The 19,622-nt window shown below is 34.1% G+C and overlaps 1 protein-coding gene across 9 annotated transcripts in view; it reads left to right on the plus strand.

Annotated features, from left to right (window-relative positions):
• The window catches only part of RIMS2 (regulating synaptic membrane exocytosis 2), a 747,502-nt gene that overhangs the window by 574,208 nt on the left and 153,672 nt on the right, over window positions 1-19,622 (plus strand). For 8 of the 9 annotated variants that reach the window (XM_015145837.3, XM_028852821.2, XM_077943948.1 and 5 more), the window contains one exon: window positions 4,807-4,979. In XM_015145837.3, coding sequence (XP_015001323.1) covers window positions 4,807-4,979 — 173 coding nt within the window. Of the gene's footprint in view, window positions 1-4,806; window positions 4,980-5,744; window positions 6,074-19,622 lie in introns of those variants that run through there. The other variant, XM_077943947.1, reaches the window with a different exon arrangement.

The following is a 19,622-nucleotide window of genomic DNA, read 5'->3' on the forward strand; positions in this document are numbered from 1 at the left end:
TCTAACACTTTAATAATAGCCTTCTTTTCAATAGAGCTCTGTAGGTACACTGTTACTCTCCACTGATGTTAGATATATAGGAAGAACATTAACTTTTCCAAGCCACTTAGGAACTCTTTAGAGTCTGGAACATCCTGAAGAACAATCATTTCCTGTAAATTTTTCTAGTTCATGATCTTCTTAATAGTAATGTACAAAACATTAAAATGTTGTCCGGAAAAACTTCTTTACTCTCTTCCAAGATTTTAATGATCTTTAATCGGAGCACAGTTTTCAGCTAAGATCATGTTATTGTTCTTTGTTTTTGTTCCATTAAAGAGAATGATTAACAGGCCATTCATTGTTCATCCATCAGCTATATTGTAATACATGCTAATTATTTAAAACATTATGTATTGTATAGTGCCAAAACAACACCAACCATTTCCTAAATAAATAAATTTACTTACTCACATTCATAGCTCATTACCTTGGTATAATAACAATTCAGCTGCTTTTCTCTCGTTGTTGAAGTATAGAACTTTTGTTTATCATATTTTAGGAAAAGTAAAACTACATTTATCCATTTTAAGTGTTGACTCTATTATTAAGTCGTTTAGTACTTAGATTTTTGGGGGTGGGAGTTGAGTTGTATATGTGAATAAGTTAAATTCTAAATATGTTCAAAATGTATTCTTCTGAAATTTTATTTATTAAAAATATTTTTCATATTCTTTCTCACTGGCCAGATTTCTCATTTTTAAAAGCTTCTGTCTATTTGTAATGGAAACCTGAGCTAATCCCAATGGTAAACATGCTCAGTGGCTTAGAAGTCAACAGAGAAATACATTTGATGAAAGCCTTGAGTAGATAGCAGAATCATCATTAATCACCATTAAACTAGAGCCTTTAGCTAATTTCTATTCTTTCTTTATATAAACTATTCCATTCAGTGTCCTTCTATTTAATGACCTTCTGCTTTAGGCATTGGAAATAAGCTTTTGCTATTTGCTAAGCATACTATTATGTATTTTGAATATATATTTTGAATATATTTTTCTCAAAAGTTCTTAAACTGGAGTGTATTCTTATCTTCCTAGTAAGAAGGCTAAAACTCATAGTTTAAATTAAATTAAGTTAAATCTTTGACTCTTAGGTGCTAAGAGACACACAAAGGTGAGGAAGATACTGTGCTGGCCTTCAGGAGTTTGTAGTCTAATGGGGGTTTGAAAATTAAACATGAACATGTTTATATACACATGCACACATCTATGTATGTATATATAGATAGATATAGATATAGGGCTAGATATAGATATAGAGATAGATATAGAGATAGATAGATAGATATAGAGATAGATAGATAGATACATAGATACATAGACAGACACAGCCCTATGACAAGAGGTCATGTGTGATGAATTACACACACTGTCTCTTGTCGTAGGGCTGTGTGTGAATAAAAGGCATAAAACCTTTACACTATTATAATGCTGTGAAAAAAGGCATAAAACTACAATATGGGGAATCTTACCTTTCCTTAAATTTTGCATATCTAAAATTTTAGCTCAGCAAACTGGATGATCTGAGAAGTCTCGGATAAAGATATGCACAGTGCACACCATGCTAACCTGTCTTTTAAAAGCTAAACAAATTAAAGCCTGTATGCAGCTATGAATCATAGCAACAAGACTAGACATCGTGACAGGCCTAAAAAGACAAAGCCTAGAGTAGACAAAATCAGAATCCTAACTACTGAAATTGAAAAGCCAAATAAGTAGTTAGGTTTCAGATATGAAAGAAAAGCAAATTGGACAAAAACCAATCAGGAAAGCATGGGATACATGAGTACCTAGTGGCTTTGGATGTCAGGATAAGGTTCTAAGACAAATATTAAAAATAAGACATGTTCTATGTCGGCCAAGAAGTGTCATATATTTCCTGCTGAGATAAAGATATTCTTCATCCTGCAGTTGGGAATCAGTATTTCCCTATTAGGTGATGGGATATGGATGAACCTGGCCAAATGGGGAAGGCGAAGCCTGAGGACATACTAGGAGTCAGTAGTAAAGTTGGGTTTAAAATTTTAATTTTGTTTTATAAACATATTTTCTGAAGCAGATCTCTTGGATATATGTAAAAATAATTATGTTTTTGTAGCTTAGAATAGTCTTAATATATTTATTAAATATTTCTACCTAATATTCTTTAGCTAAAGATAGTCCTGAAATTTACATAAGTCAGTATTTGGCTACTATTTAATCATCATCGTCATCATTATCATTGTCATCATTTGTCATCACTTGTTATGTGTCAGATATTGTGCTAAGTACTTGACACACATTGTCTTGCTTAATCCTTGCAGCAAGCCTTAGAGATAGGCACAATTATTATCCATATTTTAACAGATGAAAAACTGAGACTCATAGAAGCAGTTGATCCAAGATCACAAACCTAATAATCTATGTAGCCAGAATTCAAATGATTCCGTCCCATTCCAGAGCATTGGCTCTTAATGATTACATTATTGCCCTTACTACTGCCAGAGTTAAAACTTACAGTTTTCCATTTGAATTTAGATGATATAATAATCCCATGAGCAAAAACAAATAAGAAATATATTACCAAAACTGCTTTCATATTCAATAATAAATTACTTTAAAAGAAAGAATAGCAGCTGTTTTTCTTTTTTATTATAAATTATAAGAATCAGAGAAAAGTCCCCCATATGCAGTATAGTTATCTATTGAACAATTTTATAGCTTTGAAAAATTTCTTAAAACTTTGATTTTTCGTATGAATAAATGCCCAAAAAAAATAAGTAAAATGAAATCTTTCCACATATACCTTACCTTGAGATCACATTTACTTTCAATACGTTTTGTGAAAATATATATAGATATGTCATTTATTGTATTATATAGTATACAATATATTATTATATAGTGTACATATTGTATATATTATATAGACAGATATAACATGGATAATGTTGATACCATTCATTTAAATGCTATTCTAGGCAATGGCTTTCATCATTGTCATTTAAGGCAAAATGGTATTTTAAAATGACTTTATTTGAAAAATAATATTATGATCTAAATTGTCTTTGAATAAATGCACTGTATACTAATAATGTTTCTTTTAAAATTAAACCCTCTGGCTCTATTTAAATAGATATTTCCTGGGAAAAAGCAGCAATTTTTAGAAGAATTTAATTGTATGCTTTTTGATAATTGAGAGTTTATCTAACAAGATAGAAAGTTAAAGTGGACTAAGAAAGGCTAATTCTCACCTAATTTGAATATATGTTGCTAGATTAATGGATTTAACTAAAATTTTATGGAGCCTTAGAAATAATTTCTTTACGTTTGAAGAAGAGTCAGCTTTTAAAATGGATAGCTAGATACTGAGAGGTTTTGGAAAAAAAGATATCAACAGATAACTTATATCGAATTTACTGTTTATGCTCTGTTGCCACTCAATTTATCTTGGTCAAAATGTTTATATCTATCTAATACTTGCAATGAATTGTCATTCGTGGGGGATTGTTTATTAGGTAATTATTCTCTAAGACATAGCAAGTGGTTGATATAAAATAATCATCTTTCTAAGGCTTTATGGAATTTGCTAATATCTGTGATTAGAAAATTCTCCTTTGCAAAATTAACTAGTTAAGAGTGTTTCAGCATTAAGTTTGAAGCACATCTAAACAAATCAAAATCAATTAGTAGATAATCTCTTAACCCAATAATAGTCATATTTGATGTTTATAGTAAGAATACTGTTGTATCACCAAGTTGTAATAATACCGTAATACTACAGGCTACATTTACTTACATTATGCCAGATACCACATATGTCTTAGTTCTAGGCCTTGCAAAAAAAAAGATATTATTATCCATTTTTTTATAAGAAGCCTTTTACAGATTAAATGATTTGCTCAGATTTAGTCAACTAGTGAGAGTTTTTCTTACTTCAGGTTTCCAGACTCCAAAGTCTATCCTTTTTACATCTCAACAAGACGACTCTTAGCAAATGATTTTTTTGTTGTCAGAATAAAGTTAAATTTTGTCCATTAGTTTTTACATTAAATGTATTTTATGAGACTAGGTCATTAACGTAAAGCATTTACGATGGTTTTTAATTTACCAGAATATTTGAACACCCAAGAATACCCTGCAACCCTGGCTGTGCCAGTTAACTATCTGATTATTTCAATTCCAGGAAGTTTGAACTATTGTAAATAATAATGACTTTTTCTAGTATTTCTAGGATTCATCAAAATCCAGCAGCCACTTTGAAATTAAACTTTCTCTTTTCTCTTGGCTTTTCTAAAAAAGTTAATGGTTGAATAATTAGATTTTATATTATCTCTAGGTTTTCAGTGAAGCATAATGGATTAATTGATGGCTACTAGAATTGGTTTCTATAAGTGATAATGGCAGCTTTATTATACTTGGGATTTTAAAAAAAATTTTATTAAAAAATAAAAAAATTATACTTCCTAATATTAAGCCAAATGCTCATTTCCCAGATCTTACCTAAATGTTCTTTCCTGAGGCCAGCGCTGTTTTGAAACTATTTTAATGGCCTTCATTGGGGTGTGGTAAAAACATTCTAATTACTTTGCTGAAAACAAAGGTTTCATATAAATTGAATTTTTCTTTTAGGATAATTGCCATTCACTTTTGTTTTATATGCAACTGAGTGGGATTTTGCAGTTTCCTCTGTGGACAATGAAAGTGCTGAAATAGGAGAAAGCTAATAATTGCTTTGTGTGGTAATACTGACAACTTCTGCGTATTTGTCAATCTGTGTTAACAGTATCGATCAGGATGGGATCCTCATAGAGGGGCAGATAATGTTTCTACTAAATCTTCGGACAGTGACGTAAGTGATATATCTGCGGTTTCAAGGACTAGTAGTGCTTCTCGTTTCAGCAGCACAAGCTACATGTCTGTCCAATCAGAACGCCCAAGAGGAAACAAGAAAATCAGGTGAGTAAGGGGATTTCAACAACAAACTTCTCCAAATATGTTTTAGAAGGTCTTTGTGTTTCTTGGATGAACGTAAAATTATATATTTCTAAAAGGTTAATATCTATTTTAAAGCGAGGGGAGCTCAATTTCAGTACATACTACTTTTTAATATATTTTAACACACATTTCGGACTTCTTGCATCGAAAAAAAATGTTATGGAACTGTGGATAATTTTGCTTACTAGATCACTGGAAATAATACCTTTTTTCATGTTTGTAATTTAAAAATTGAGACCTTTTATTACATCTTTACTGAAATAAAAGTGATGGCTGAGACTTGAATTTTTCATGTTCCAAGGAACATGAAAATAATATATTTTGTTATTAGAAAACATAAGAATAATACTTTTTCAGTAGTATGCTTTCCCATCCACTTGAATTTTTTATGTATGCATAGAAAAAGTACTCATCTTCTCAAGAAAATTTATGCATGTAGTATATAAGTTAGTATAATTTGCATTTCTTACTTGTCCTATAGATTTTATAGATGCCTAAGCTAAATTTTGTTTTACTCTTATTGGATTAAAAAATTTATAATAGGGAGATCACAGCTTTTACCTTTTTTCATGTAATTTTGTAAAAGGAAAATGATTTTAAAACTATTACAATTAAGTGCTATTTATACAGTGCTTCTCTGGTATACACTGAAGTAAGTTTTCAACATTTAAAATATATAATTTTTACTTATGTTTTGATAGTTTTATTACCTTTCTGTTTAATTTCATAAGTGTTTTTTCTTGACTTTCTTTCTTTTTGTGTGTGTTTATTTGCATGCCTTCAATTTGTGTTGCTTTCAAAAGACCAAAGGGAATAGAAGAGGGAGGGAAAGAAGGGGATAAGCATGAAGAGATAGTTCATGAGAAGGAAGAGGTAAAGGAAGAAAGAATTAATGAGAATGAGAAAGGGAAAGAGATTGCCAAAACGTGTAATAAGGAGAAAAACAGAGAATCAGGAGACGAGGAAAAAACACAAGATATACCTGAGCAAGGGAAAGAAAAAGAACAGTGGAATAAAGAGGATTTGCAAAGGACATTCTCACAAGATGATGCCAGGTAAAATATGTTATTTGTAGGCATTTCCCATTAGTAATGTAGTCTTTTTTACTATTCCTAAAAATTATTTTGCCATTTACATTTGCTTTATTTTCTTGTGTTTTATCTATTTAGCTTCTAATAATACTAATTAATATGTTGATAAACTATTATCAAATAGATTGATTTATTAAACAGTCTTGAATTTGTATCCACTAGCTCTGAGAGTCTGATTTATTTGGTTCCCAAGTTCGTTATGAGTAGCTGAATCAAATGTAAATTTCCCTGTCTCTTTTAACATGAATTACTGTGGATCTTCTTTATCTGTAAGGTCTAATAAAGATCATTGAAAAGAGAAACTTGAAAATTCTTTACCAATATTGAAAACTGCTTCAGACAAAAATAAGGCAAAGTTCTTTAAAATGAACTTCTGAAGTGGCTGAAAAAAATTGAACTTACTTTACAAGAAATATTATGTCCTAGAAACAAACTTCAAAAATGAATGAGAAAACAGGTAGCAAACAGTAGACTTTATTCTGGCTCTGGTTCCCTTGCTGCTTCTTAGTTTTCTGGTAGGTTCTAGTGCAGTTTCAGTCCTGCAGAAGATTACAAAGCAGGAGCAATGTTTTTTAATACTCTGAAAAGAAAGAATAGATACCTTAGGGTTTATTAGAAGGCAAACATGGGTTGTGCTTTTCTTAAACTCGTGCCATTAGATAAATTTCTGCAGAGGGAACTTTGAACAGGGAGAAAGGCAGGGAAAAAGTACAGGCAGCATGGCATAAAAACAACTGTATTTTAATTTTCATAGCACAAGCCAGTAAGTAAGTATGAAGCTATCTTTACAGTATTATATGTATTACATACAGTCAACTTAGCACAAGTGTGCAGTAATAAGACTTTATCCTTCTGCTTGAGGATATGAGGTTGTTCTAATTACATTTATATGAGACTGAAAATTGTAAATTATGTACATTTTGGAGGGATTGAATTTTCTAGTAGTCCAGAATTTGATTTTGTGTTAGTACAAAGCCTGCTCAATAAAAGCACACCTTATTTATAAGCAAGATTTTGCCTTATTATATCTAAGCCCAATCTAAAATTGTGCTTTTCTCACTTTTCTCACAGTGAGATAGATAATTGGGATAGATCTCTACCCATTGAGTATACAATTCAGTGATTTAGCCAGTGTCCCTTCACTTGTTATCTTAGATATATTTAACTGTATTTGTGCTCTATGACAGTTTCTCTATAACAGGCATTAAACATACAAATGAATCTTAAGGCATATTTTATTATTTGAGTCTAAATTAGTAATTTCAAATCTGTCTTTGGTATTCATCTAACTTTTGATAATTACATTGGTTTACTAATAAAGATGACCATTTTTCTGATTTGTTGGGCATAGGATTATTTCATCACTAATTCACAGAGAAAAGCTTTCCAAGGTGTCCTTGGAAAGATACATAGAGTTTCCTTTCTTCCAAGAGCAAAGAAAAGAATGAGTCTCTAATGTGTTTTCTACATACTGTATAGATGAGAACACATGAGTCCATTGGTATTTGCCCGGAGCCCAGATCCCACACTGCCATACCTGGCTTGCTGGGCAGAGATTCAGAGACGACTATAACCTTAAGTTTCTGGTTTTTAAATAGTACTTGCTTCATTATTTCTTCAAAGAAAGAGCACATTATTTTCCAAGGAAACGGGAAAGATGGTATATTCTAGAAATGCAGTTCATCAAAGCACTACACTTAGCTTAAGTAACTGTGTAATACTTCTGGAACTGTAAACTAGAGGAGACCAGGTTGATCTCTGTAGGGAACATATATCCTGGAACATGGCAAGAAGTATCAACGGCAGTTGTTTATAAGGAAATATTGGGGCCAGGTGCAGTGGCTCATGCCTGTAATCCCAGCACTTTGGGAGACTGAGGTGGGAGGATCACGAGGCCAGGAGATCAAGGCCATCCTGGCCAACATGGTGAAACCCCGTCTCTACTAAAAATACAAAAATTAGCTGGGCATGGTGGTGTGTGCCATATTCCCAGCTACTCAGGAGGCTGAGGCGGGAGAATCGCTTGAACCCAGGAGGTGGAGGTTGCAGTGAGCCGAGATCATGCCACTGCAGTCCAGCCTGGTGACAAAGCGAGACTCCATCCCCAAAAGAGAAAAAGAAAAAGAAAATGTTGGTAGCACTCATTAATCATTTCAACATAGGCTTTTGAATTTGCTTTTACTTCTTAGAATAAATCTCAGTCTTTATTGTGAGGGAAAATATGTCTGAGTATGCCAAGCATCATTTTGTTTTGGTAGTTGATAAACACAATCATAGATTGTTTAAATATTAATAACAGCTTATGTTCTTATACAACATTATTGTAAATAATTTTATTCTATAATACAGGCTGAATAGTCCATATCTGAAATGCTTGGGACGAGACGTGTTTCCGAGTTTGGATTTTTTTCAGATTTTGAAATTTTTGCATATATATAACGAGATATATTGAGGATAGGACCCACGTGTAAACACTAAATTCATTTATGTTTTATAAACACCTTATACACATAGCCTGAAGGTAATTTTATCCAGTATTTTTAATACTTTTGTGCATGAAACAAAGTTTGTCTGCATTGAACGATCAGAAGCAAGCAAAGACATCTGTCTCAGTCACTCGTGTGGACAGTCTGTGGTTGTTTGGCATCATCGCCATTTCTGACTCTGAATTTCTGTGGTCCCAACCAATAGTCACTTTTTTGCACTTAACACATAAATACTTAACAGTAAAAAAATATGACAAACTATTAATGCAGTGAAAGGGTATTGTGTTCAGGGAGCTAAGCAGCATAGTAGCATCACCAGAACACCTATATCAGCTGTTAAGCAATAGCAAAAAAAAAAAAAAAAAAAAAAAAAAAAGGCAGGCTTTCAGTCTCTCCCTACAATGTCATGTTTTCATTTAAAGGTTACTGTGCATTGTGGCACTCAGAAAGTTTTGGATTTTGGAGCAGTTAGGATTTCAGATTTTCAAATTAGGGAATGCTCAACCTATATATGATTGACATTTTTTATATTTTATTTGAAATCTAAATTGTATTAAGGGTGGTCCAAAAGTAATTGCAGCTTTTGCCATTACGTTTAATGGCCATTACTTTTAATGCCATTAATTTTAATGGCAGAAGCCACAATTACTTTTGCACCAACCTAATATGAAGAAAAAGACTTACCTCAAAGTTTAATATTTATAGCAATGCTAGTACTTACAATTAACACAGTAACTAAACAGAATCCATTGTAATTACTATTTTCATTAATTAAATCTAATTGTATGATACAGATCTTACTGCATGATTATGTTCATTTTATAGTAAGTCACATTATAGTAAGTCTACTGAATGTAAAAGGAGAAATGAATAGCAAAGAGTAAGTTCAAAAACAGTTTGTTAAGTGTTTGAATATAATATTTTTCCTGTTGAGTAATGAGTAATATATTTATACTTAGCTATATTTACACATACATCAAAAAGAAAAATTTAAAAAGTTTAATGAAATTAAACATGTTAAAATTTCTAAGCCTGAGAGTGATGCAGTTTCTTAGCCATGTGTGGATGGATGTTTGAGGATAGTTCCATATCCGAAGTGTCATCAGGATGGCCTTAACAAATTCATAAGAATATTTGATGAAATATTCAGAGAGAGGCAATCTTAAGTAATTTGCAATGGAAGATAGGAAAAAAAAATACTGAAAAGCATAGTATTGTCAAAATCAACAATGTTGGTAACTTTGTGTTCAAACTAAAAATCAAGAAATTATTTCTCTATATTCTTATGGTTCTCAGGCATATCTATAAATGCTATGGAATTATCATTACTCTTTTTTAAGAGAATTGCTCTTTTTAAGCTAGAGAATTTTTTAAGGAAAAATTTGTCATCAGTTCAAATTTTCATGAATACCCGATTGTAAGAGACTTAAGCCATTTCAATTATCTAGCAAAAGATCTCATAATCTTTAGAAGGGCAAGCAGAACAATTGTTAATGAAACATTTATTCAAAATCATTGCTGCTAACATATTCTAGATCAGAGTTAGTGTGAAAACAGATTACATAACCATGTGATACAACTTTATATATACAGCCTATTTATGCCTATGTTATAGAATTTTAAAGGGGAAGCAGAGGTCTCTTGAAAATAGTTGTGATTAGGACTCTAAAATATGAAGATTGTCATCCTGACTGCCGTGTACACCTATCCATTTTGTCTGTGTAGGCTTTTTAGCTTGTTAAACAGAAGAATGGATTTTTCAATGATTCACGCACCTTTCCATAGCTTAGATGATAGTAAGCAGCAAACAGGAAAGTGAGCATTGCCTTTTATACTGATGATTTGCCTTTATTATCATAAATTCAAGAGGTAATTGGTTCTTTGACCACTGGTACAACAAACAGCTGAACATAAGTTTCTACTATTTGGTAGATGTTTCCAGACAGTATTTAATATTCCATTCCAATATTCCATCAAGCTTAGTTGTTGTTTTTGTTTTTGTTTTTTTTTAATTTTCTGGAAGTGTGTTTCAGTGCCAACTCATCCCAGAGGGTATGATGGGCTATGCTTCTCCACCAAGTATTAGGTGTGGCTTGTACTTTCTTTTTTGTTGTTGTTTTCTTCTTTATCACTAAGGCTATCTTCTGTTTATCACCAATGAAAATCTTATAAGCCCTAATAACTTCTACTCTGTTTTATGATTGTGCTTAATACTCAACTGGGAACTTTTTAAAAGTACTTGAACATCACTGCTAAAGTTATGGTTCTGCATTTTTAAAACACCACAGGTGATTATGATGCCAGTAGAGTGTAGGTGCTATTCCTCCTCTCTTTTTGGTTGCTTGCATTTCCTAATGAAATTTCAGTTCAACTTGTCAATTCAGGGGGAAAATTTCTGGGATTTTGATAGAGATTGTGTTCCGTTAGGTCAATTTTAGGATTGTTGCCATTTTAAGAATATTAAGTCTTCTAATCCATGAGCACAAAATGTTGTTCCATTTATTTTTTCTTTATTTTTCTGCCCCATATGATCTGCAGAAAGCATTTATTTTTTCTTTACTTTCTCATTTTTTTCTCTTATTTTGAGACAGCATCTCACTGTGTCGCCCAGGCTGGAGTACAGTGGTGCAATCATGGCTCACCGCACCCTCTATCTCCCCAGGCTCAGGTTATCCTCCCACATCAGCCTCCTGAATAGTTGTAACTACAGGGGCGCGCCACCACACCCAGCTAATTTTTTTAAAAAATTCTGTAGAGACGGGGTTTGGCCATGTTGTCTGGGCTGGTTTCGAACCCCTGGGCTCAAGCAATCCTCCCTCCTCAGCCTCCCAAAGGGCTGGGATTATGGGTGTAAGCCACCATACCCAGCTTCTTTACTTTCTTGCAATGATGTTTTGTAGTTTTCTGTATATACATATTTTACTTCTTTTGTTAAATTTATTCCAAGTATTTTATTTAGATGCTATTGTAAATTGAATTGTTTCGTTACTTTCATTTTTCATTGTTCATTGCTATTGTATAGAAATACAATTAATTTGTGTATGTTGATCTTGTATCCTTGCTGTACTCATTTATTAGCTGTAATAGTTGTTTTGTTAATTCCTTAGAATTTTCTATATAGGAGATCATATCACCTGCATATAAAGATAGTTTTACCTTCTCTTTTTCAATCTGAATCCCTTTTATTTCTGTTTCTTGCCTAATGAATCTCCTCTACTATGTTGGTTAACTTATGGCTAGAACCTCCTCTACTATGTTAAGTAGAAGAGACTCATGGAAAGTTCTTAAAGAAACAGCAATAGACACATAGAATTACTTTTACAGTAGCTATCCAAGCATTTTTGAGGATATTGTCTCTTATGCTACCATCCATTTTAGAATAATCTAGGTAAAACTTTAAGATTTTATTATTATCTCTCTTAAAGAACTGATACAGCTGTCTTACTGATAGGAAAACAATGTAGCCCATTGTATTTTCTTTTTTATCTAGTCTGTCGGCAAGTTCAAGTGAAATGCCAAAAACATACTAATCCCATTCAATTTCTTTATATATATATATATATATATATATATATAGAGAGAGAGAGAGAGAGAGAGAGAGAGAGAGAGAGAGAGAGAGAGAGAGAGACAGGGTCTCACTCTGCTGCCCAGGCTAGAGTGCAGTGGCACAATCTCAGCTCACTGCAACTTCCATCATCCAGGTTCAAACAGTTCTCCTGCCTCAGCCTCCCAAGTAGCTGGGATTACAGGCATGTTCCACCATGCCCAACTAATTTTTATATTTTTAGTAGAGACAGAGTTTTGCCATGTTGCCCAGGGGCTGGTCTCAAACTCCTGACCTCAACTGATCCACCCGCCTCAGCCTCCCAAAGTGCTGGGATTACAGGTGTGAGCCACTGTGCCCGGCCTTCTTGGACTATGTTAATACTACCATATTAGATATAATAATTGAAATTTTTCACCATTGTCTATTTTTTGTTGTACACATTTAAGGTGTAAAACGTGATGTTTTGATATGCTTATTTTGAGATATATATATATACACACACATACACAAACACACACACACATCTATACATACACATAGCATTTACTGTAGTCAAGCAACTTAACATACCCATTGTCTCATATAGTTACCTTTCTTTCTTTCTTTTATTTTGTGTGTTAGGGGTACCTAAAATCTACTCTCTTGTTTGCCTCCTTTTTGAGGGTTTGTTTTTCTAATTCTATTTTATTACAATTACAAGTTATGTAAGTTTTTGTTACATAACTGAAATTATGTATGCTGCTAAATTTAGTTAGCCGTTTTTATATTTTATCAGGCAAACTGTATTTAGGATTTGATCTCATTGCCAGTCTCTTCTTGAAACATTTTGTTTGCCCTCTTGGCTTTTATGATTGTCTCTTAGTTCTCCGTATACTCTGGCCACCTCTATCTTCTTTGTGAGCTTTCTATATGTCCTCCATGTTGACATTTTCCAGGATCCCATCCTGGGCCCTCTTTTCTTCACTATCTATACCTATTATCTTGATGGTGCATTCTGCTTCATGGCTTCAAGTAGCATGTATGTATTGATAACTTCCACATCTATACTTTCAACCCAGTTCTCCTTCCTAAGTATCTGCCAGATCTGTCCACTTGGGTTCTCGACATCTTCCTGTGTGTCCAAGGGGCATGCTAAGCTCAGCATGTAAAATTAAATTCATTATACCTCTCACCAAACCAGCAGCCAAAATAAATAACTTATTCCTTCTTCTATACACTTAGTCTCAGTGCAAGGCCTGGTATCTTTGCACCTGCTCAAACCAGAAGCCTGAGCATCACTCTTGATTAGTTCTTCTCCACTGGGCACAATTCTTTCCCTCCACTCACCAAATCTTGTTAATTCTAATGCTTAATTGCCTCTGAAATATGTTTATTTCTTCATAATCCCATTTCTCCTTCATAATTTGAGATATTATCTCTCATGGAGATTAGTTTAATAGGAAATTCTTATCTTAAAAAATAACACAAATCTAAGCTGTATTAGTCCATTTTCATACTGCTATGAAGAAATACCTGAGACTGGATAATTTATAAAGAAAAAGAGGTTTAAATGACTCATAGTTCCACATGCCTAGGGAGGCCTCACAATCATGGAGGAAGGGGAAGGAGGAGCAAGGCACATTTTACACAGCAGCAGGTAAGAGACCATGTGCAAGGGAAATGCCCTTTATAAAACCATCAGATCTCAAGAGATTTATTCACTATCGCAAGAGCAGCATGGGAAAAACCCATCCCCATAATTCAGTTACCTCCCACCCAATCCCTCTAATGACATATGGAGATTATGGGAGCTGTGATTCAAGATGAGGTTTGGGTGGTGACACAGCCAAACCATATCACAAGCTCATTAGGATAATAGCATAAAATATGAGTAGTCAGTTCTCTGAAGTAGTTAATTTGTGAAAACATCAGAGAAAAGGATTTCTGCTTTGGTAAATAAATAAGCAATGTGGTATATCCATACAATGGAATATTATTCAGCTGTGGAAGGGATTGAACCACTGATTCATACTACAACATGGATGAAGTTTGCAAAACTTACACTAAGTAAAAGAAGAAAGGCACAAAAGGCCATATATTGTATTATTCCATTTATATGAAATGTCCAGAATAGGAAAATCCTTAGAAAAAAAAAGTAGATTACTTGTTGCCAGGGGTTAAGGGGAAAGAAGACTGGAGAATGACTACTAATAGATACAGAGTTCATTTTTGGGCTGATGAAATGTTGTCAAAATAGATAGTGGTGATAGTCACACAACTTTGTGAATGTTCTAAAAGCTACTGAATCATATACTTTAAAAGGGCATATTTTATCACCTACGAATTATATCTTTTTTAAATGCCAAAAAGAAAGTCTCCAAAAAAAGTGGGGGAAGGAGAATCTATAGTCTATGTTGCTTCTTCTATAAATATGATTTTAGTGGTGATAATATGCAAACAATATTTTGTTTAGGGTTTAGTTTGTTAAGCATCTTTTCTTTTATTCTGATACTCCTTCCAGCCTCCCTTCCCTAAAATATTCATTCATCTTTTTTCTATTCTTTTTCATTAGTGCATATATTTTTAAATTTCCAGAGTGCTGAAGATGAATAAAACACAGACCTTATGCTCAAGAAAAGGTGATTTTTTTTCCTTTCCGTTACTGTCCAAAATTTATTCTTTGGACATAAATATAATCATTGGCATTAAAATTGTGAACTGTCTACATATTGAAGATTCTCAGTTAATAATTACATATATTATTCTCAAAAATTTAGGAAAATTACTAGGTTAAATGTTGATACGCCATCATATTATTTTCCTATTGGTAAACTTGAGTGTACTCATGACTTCATAGTCACTATATGGGACCCTGCAAGTGAGAAATTTGAGAACAGGTAACATACATGGTCTGAAGAAAAGATCTGTCTGTAGATAGAGGACTGAGAAGGCACATCTACTAGAGTAAGAACCTGAAGATGGAGGAAATGGGATCAGAAACATAGCTGGATAAACTGGCTTGAAAAAGGAAAAACAAATATGAAAATAGATGTTATTAGATAAGGAGTTGGGAGGTTGGTTAATACTGCCTGATGGCCTCAATTTTCTCAATCACATACAAGGTAGGAATATAAGAGTTTAAACGTTCAGTTGGGGGTTTGAAGATTTGGAATAACTACTGAAGAAAATATGAGAAGTAGCTGACCATGGACAAATTAAAGGGTTGTTGAATAGTTCTGCAAGTTGGAGACAAACAGTTTCAAGAGACACCAGCATGAGAGAGCAGTGTGATCTTTCTCAGCAGCATTGAGACAGGTAAAGTGTAGAAACAGTTAAGTCACACTATAGCATTTATTGATGAGTGGAGTTTTGATGGATGGGGTTGTTGAAAAAAAAGCAGTAGAAGGAAACTGAGAGTGGTTGTATAAATGTCAGTGCTAAATAAGAAGGAAGACAAGTTCATGTGGGAACTGATGAAGTAGGATAAAATAGATGAAATCCAAGAATTGGAAAATTATATGATATAGTAAAAATAGGGTTCAGGGAGGTAAGAGATTTTAGTTATAATATGTCTTTGAGGCTTGTGTGATGGCTCATGTCTGTAATCCCAGCACTTTGGAAGGTCAAGGCAGTTAGATAGCTTGACTCCAGGAATTTGAGACCAGCCTCTTCAAAAAATACAAAAATTAGGCAGGCATAGTGTTGTACACCTGTGGACTTAGCTACTTGGGAGGCTGAGATGGGAGGATCCCTTGAACCAGTGAGGTGAAGGCTGCAGTGAGCTGAGCTTGCACCACTGCACTCCAACCTGGTTGACAGAGTGAGACCCTGTCTCAAGAAAAAAATAAAAAGAGAGAGAGAGAGAGAGAACATGTCTTTGAAATGTAAGATTTTATGTAGATGCTATTCTATTAGTTGAAAAATTATATGACACAGCATTGGAGTGAATAAAGTGTTAACGGAAGAGAAGATAAATATGAAGATAACTGAATTTATGTAGGTTTGGGATTATTGGGTAGTTGGTTAGGTTTTTGTAACGGCTATTTAAGTCCTTTAGGATTGTGGTAAAATTGAGAATTGAAGAAAAGTCTAAGCCAGCTCTCAAGGACTTCAGTAAATGAAGCAATGACCATTAGATACCAGAAAGGGAATAAAAGTGGTGGGGCTTCGGGAGGGGCAGAGGTATAAGTTAGCATAGCCAGTTGTCATAAACTATGAAGAAATTTAAACTTTTAAATAAAAGTGGAAGGTAAGTATTCAAGAAAAAGTAGCAACTAGCCAGAAATATTACAACCTAGGAAGAAGGATAAGTATTTGTTACTAGAAAGAACCTCAGGGGAAACAGCGTGTTCAAGGAAGAACCAGGTTTTAATTAAGATAAGATAAAAGTTGATATTGCATTGTGCATAGTGGAAAGGGTTCCCCTTGCTATTGGTGTCGCCACACTTTCAGGGTGATCATTTCTAGTAACTGATTGTATTTCTAATTCGATGCCATATCTCTCTTCATTGATATGAAATTGGATATCAGTGTCAATTAAAAAAAAAGTTTTAATACAGAGTCTCATTTTGTCATCCAGACTAAAGTGTAGTGGTGCTATCATAGCTCACTTCAACCTTGACCTTCTAGGCTCAAGCAATCCTCCTACCTCAGTCTCCCAAGTAACTGGTACTATACAGGTACATGCCACCATGCCTGGCTAATTTTTTTAAAAAGTTTTAGAAGGCCAGACACGGTGGCTCATGCCTGTAATCCCAGCACTTTGGGAGGCCAAGGTGGGCAGATCATGAGGTCAGGAGATCGAGACCATCCTGGCTAACACGGTGAAACCCCGTCTCCACTAAAAATACAAAAAAAAAATAATTAGCCGGGTATGGTGGCACGCACCAGTAGTCCCAGTCACTTGGGAGGCTGAGGCAGGAGAATCGCTTGAACAGGGAGCAGAGGTTGCAGTGAGCCGAGATTGCACCACTGCACTCCAGACTGGGTGACAGAGCAAGACTCCGTCTCAAAAAAAAAAAAAAAGAAAGAAAAAGAAAAGAGAAAAGAAGAAAAGAAAACATAACATTTTAGTACAGACAGTGTCTCACTATGTTACCTACCCAGACTTGTCTTGAACTCCTGACCACAGACAATCCTCTCACTGAAGGCTCCCAGAGTGCTGGGATTATAGGCATGAGCCCCCCAGCCTAAAATTCATTCTCATATCTTACATAAGTTTTAAGAGACTTGTACAGTTTTACTTTGTAATATAGTTAGTAACTTCTATCTTCTATTTATTTGTATTTCTGTGATAACTGGTTATTCTCTCCTTATTCAGAGATGCCTGCACAGATTATTTTTTACTGATTAATTTCCTTATAGAAAAAATAACAATTTAGAGTTATATACATTAAAAATGTCCATTATCATTCATTAATATATTCAACTTTTGTTTTATGGCATTACTATTAATCTACAGGTAAATATTATTTCTATTAACTTGTCTGCTATAGGGATGAAATGCATTTCTTTGCTCTTTTCACATTTAATTTCCAACATTTTTCCCACTGATTATACATTAAGGAGTAAAATGAATTTAGTATGAAAGTAGAGAAATCATGAAATTGGAATGAATTATACTGTATGAAATAATTACAGTAGAAAAAAATACTGCAGTAGCTTCCATTACATTCAGTATTTATTTTTAAAAGCAAATAAGGGCCAGGCGCGGTGGCTTACACCTGTAAGCCCAGCACTTTGGGAGGCCGAGGCGGGCGGATCACAAGGGCAGAGATCGAGACCATCCTGGCTAACATGGTGAAACCCTGTCTCTACTAAAAATACAAAAAGATTAGCCGGGCGTGGTGGTGAGCGCCTGTAGTCCCAGCTAATCAGGAGGCTGAGGCAGGAGAATGGCATGAACCCAGGAGGCAGAGCTTGCAGTGAGCCGAGATTGTGCCACTGCACTCCAGCCTAGGTGACAGAGCAAGACTCTGTCTCAAAAAAAAAAAAAAAAAAAAAAAAAAAAGCAAATAAGTACAACTAATCTATAGCTGTTATTCAAACTAAATGCAGTATTCTGACCAGTGACTCCCTCATAATCATGTTTATCCCTCATGATAAAGAAATTTAACATACAGAAGTTCGAATTTTATAGATATAGTAAAAGAAAAAGTTTGAAATACAAAAAACTTTCATGCATGAGTATTATTGTTAGATGCCATGACATCAGTATAGTGTGGTACTATAGTATGACTTTATTTTCAAATTCTGATTCTCCATACAGAAAAAATAGAATCTAATCTTCAGGATACAAAAGTGAAAAAAAAAAATCCAAGAACACCTGGCCTGAGACTTTAGGATTTTAAGGAAGAAACAATTCCAGTCTTTATTTTTTAGCCATATCTTGACTTCAACCCTTTGCACTTCTTCTTGACCCCTCTCATTCCAGGATCTTGCCTTTGTTCCTTGTGCGTATGTTCACGTTGTCTCTTCTACCTGAAATGTGGCTTCTGGTTTCTTTATGAGTAAAGTACCTACTCATCCTTCACCATTCAACTGACATGTGAATTCTTCCATGATGCACCTTCTCTTCTCTTACTTCACAGATTATATATAATATTCTTTTAAAATAATAGTTTCTCTTGTGATACCCATTTTCTTCCTATGATAGTTATTTAAGTGTATAATTAATCTATCATGGTTGATTAGTTGAGTATAGTATATCTCTCATTTTTATCTTTATTTTTCTGCCTCCCAGTATCTACGATATTTCATACATAGTAGGGACTCAATAAAAGTTTGTATATGAATAAATTAGATTGCAGTAAAACAGAGAAAGTTTACAAGTGTGAAGAGCTCCAAAGGAATAGAGCTTCCAACGTAGTACTTCTGACATAATGCAATACCCAATATGCTCGTCACAGTCTTCTTTGACAAAAGTTTTTAAATAGTCCAGGACAGGCTGGTATTGGTGGCTCACACATGTAATCCTAGCACTTTGGGAGGCCAAGGCAAGAGGACTGCTTGAGCCCAGCAGTTCAAGACCACCCTGGGCAACAGAGCAAGACTCCATCTCTACAAAAACTTTTAAAAAATTAGCCTGTGATCACACATGCCGAGGCTGAGGCAAGAGGATAGCTTGAGCTCAGGAGTTCAAGCCTGCAGTCAGCCATGATCAAACCATTGCATTCCAGTCTGGGCAACAGAGAGAGATCCTGTCTCAATAAATAATAAATAAATAAATAGTCCAGGTGGTCTTTCCCCTGCCCCCCACAATGGAAATGAACTTCTATTTCAGGAATCAGTGGAAATTACTTCATAGTGATATATTTCATGGCTCATATGTATTCCATTTAGGAACAATTTGGTTGGTTGGTTGGTTGGTTGATTTACTGATATATGATGAATAGTCATTCCCCTCATCTTTTCATCTTTCAACAGAACTCTCTTTACACTATTTACACTCTTTACACTTTTGGGGCATATTCAAAGATTGGTATGAGTTTGCTTAATGTTT

The sequence above is a fragment of the Macaca mulatta genome, chromosome 8 (genome assembly GCF_049350105.2).
Source record: "Macaca mulatta isolate MMU2019108-1 chromosome 8, T2T-MMU8v2.0, whole genome shotgun sequence".
Taxonomy (NCBI): domain Eukaryota; kingdom Metazoa; phylum Chordata; class Mammalia; order Primates; family Cercopithecidae; genus Macaca; species Macaca mulatta.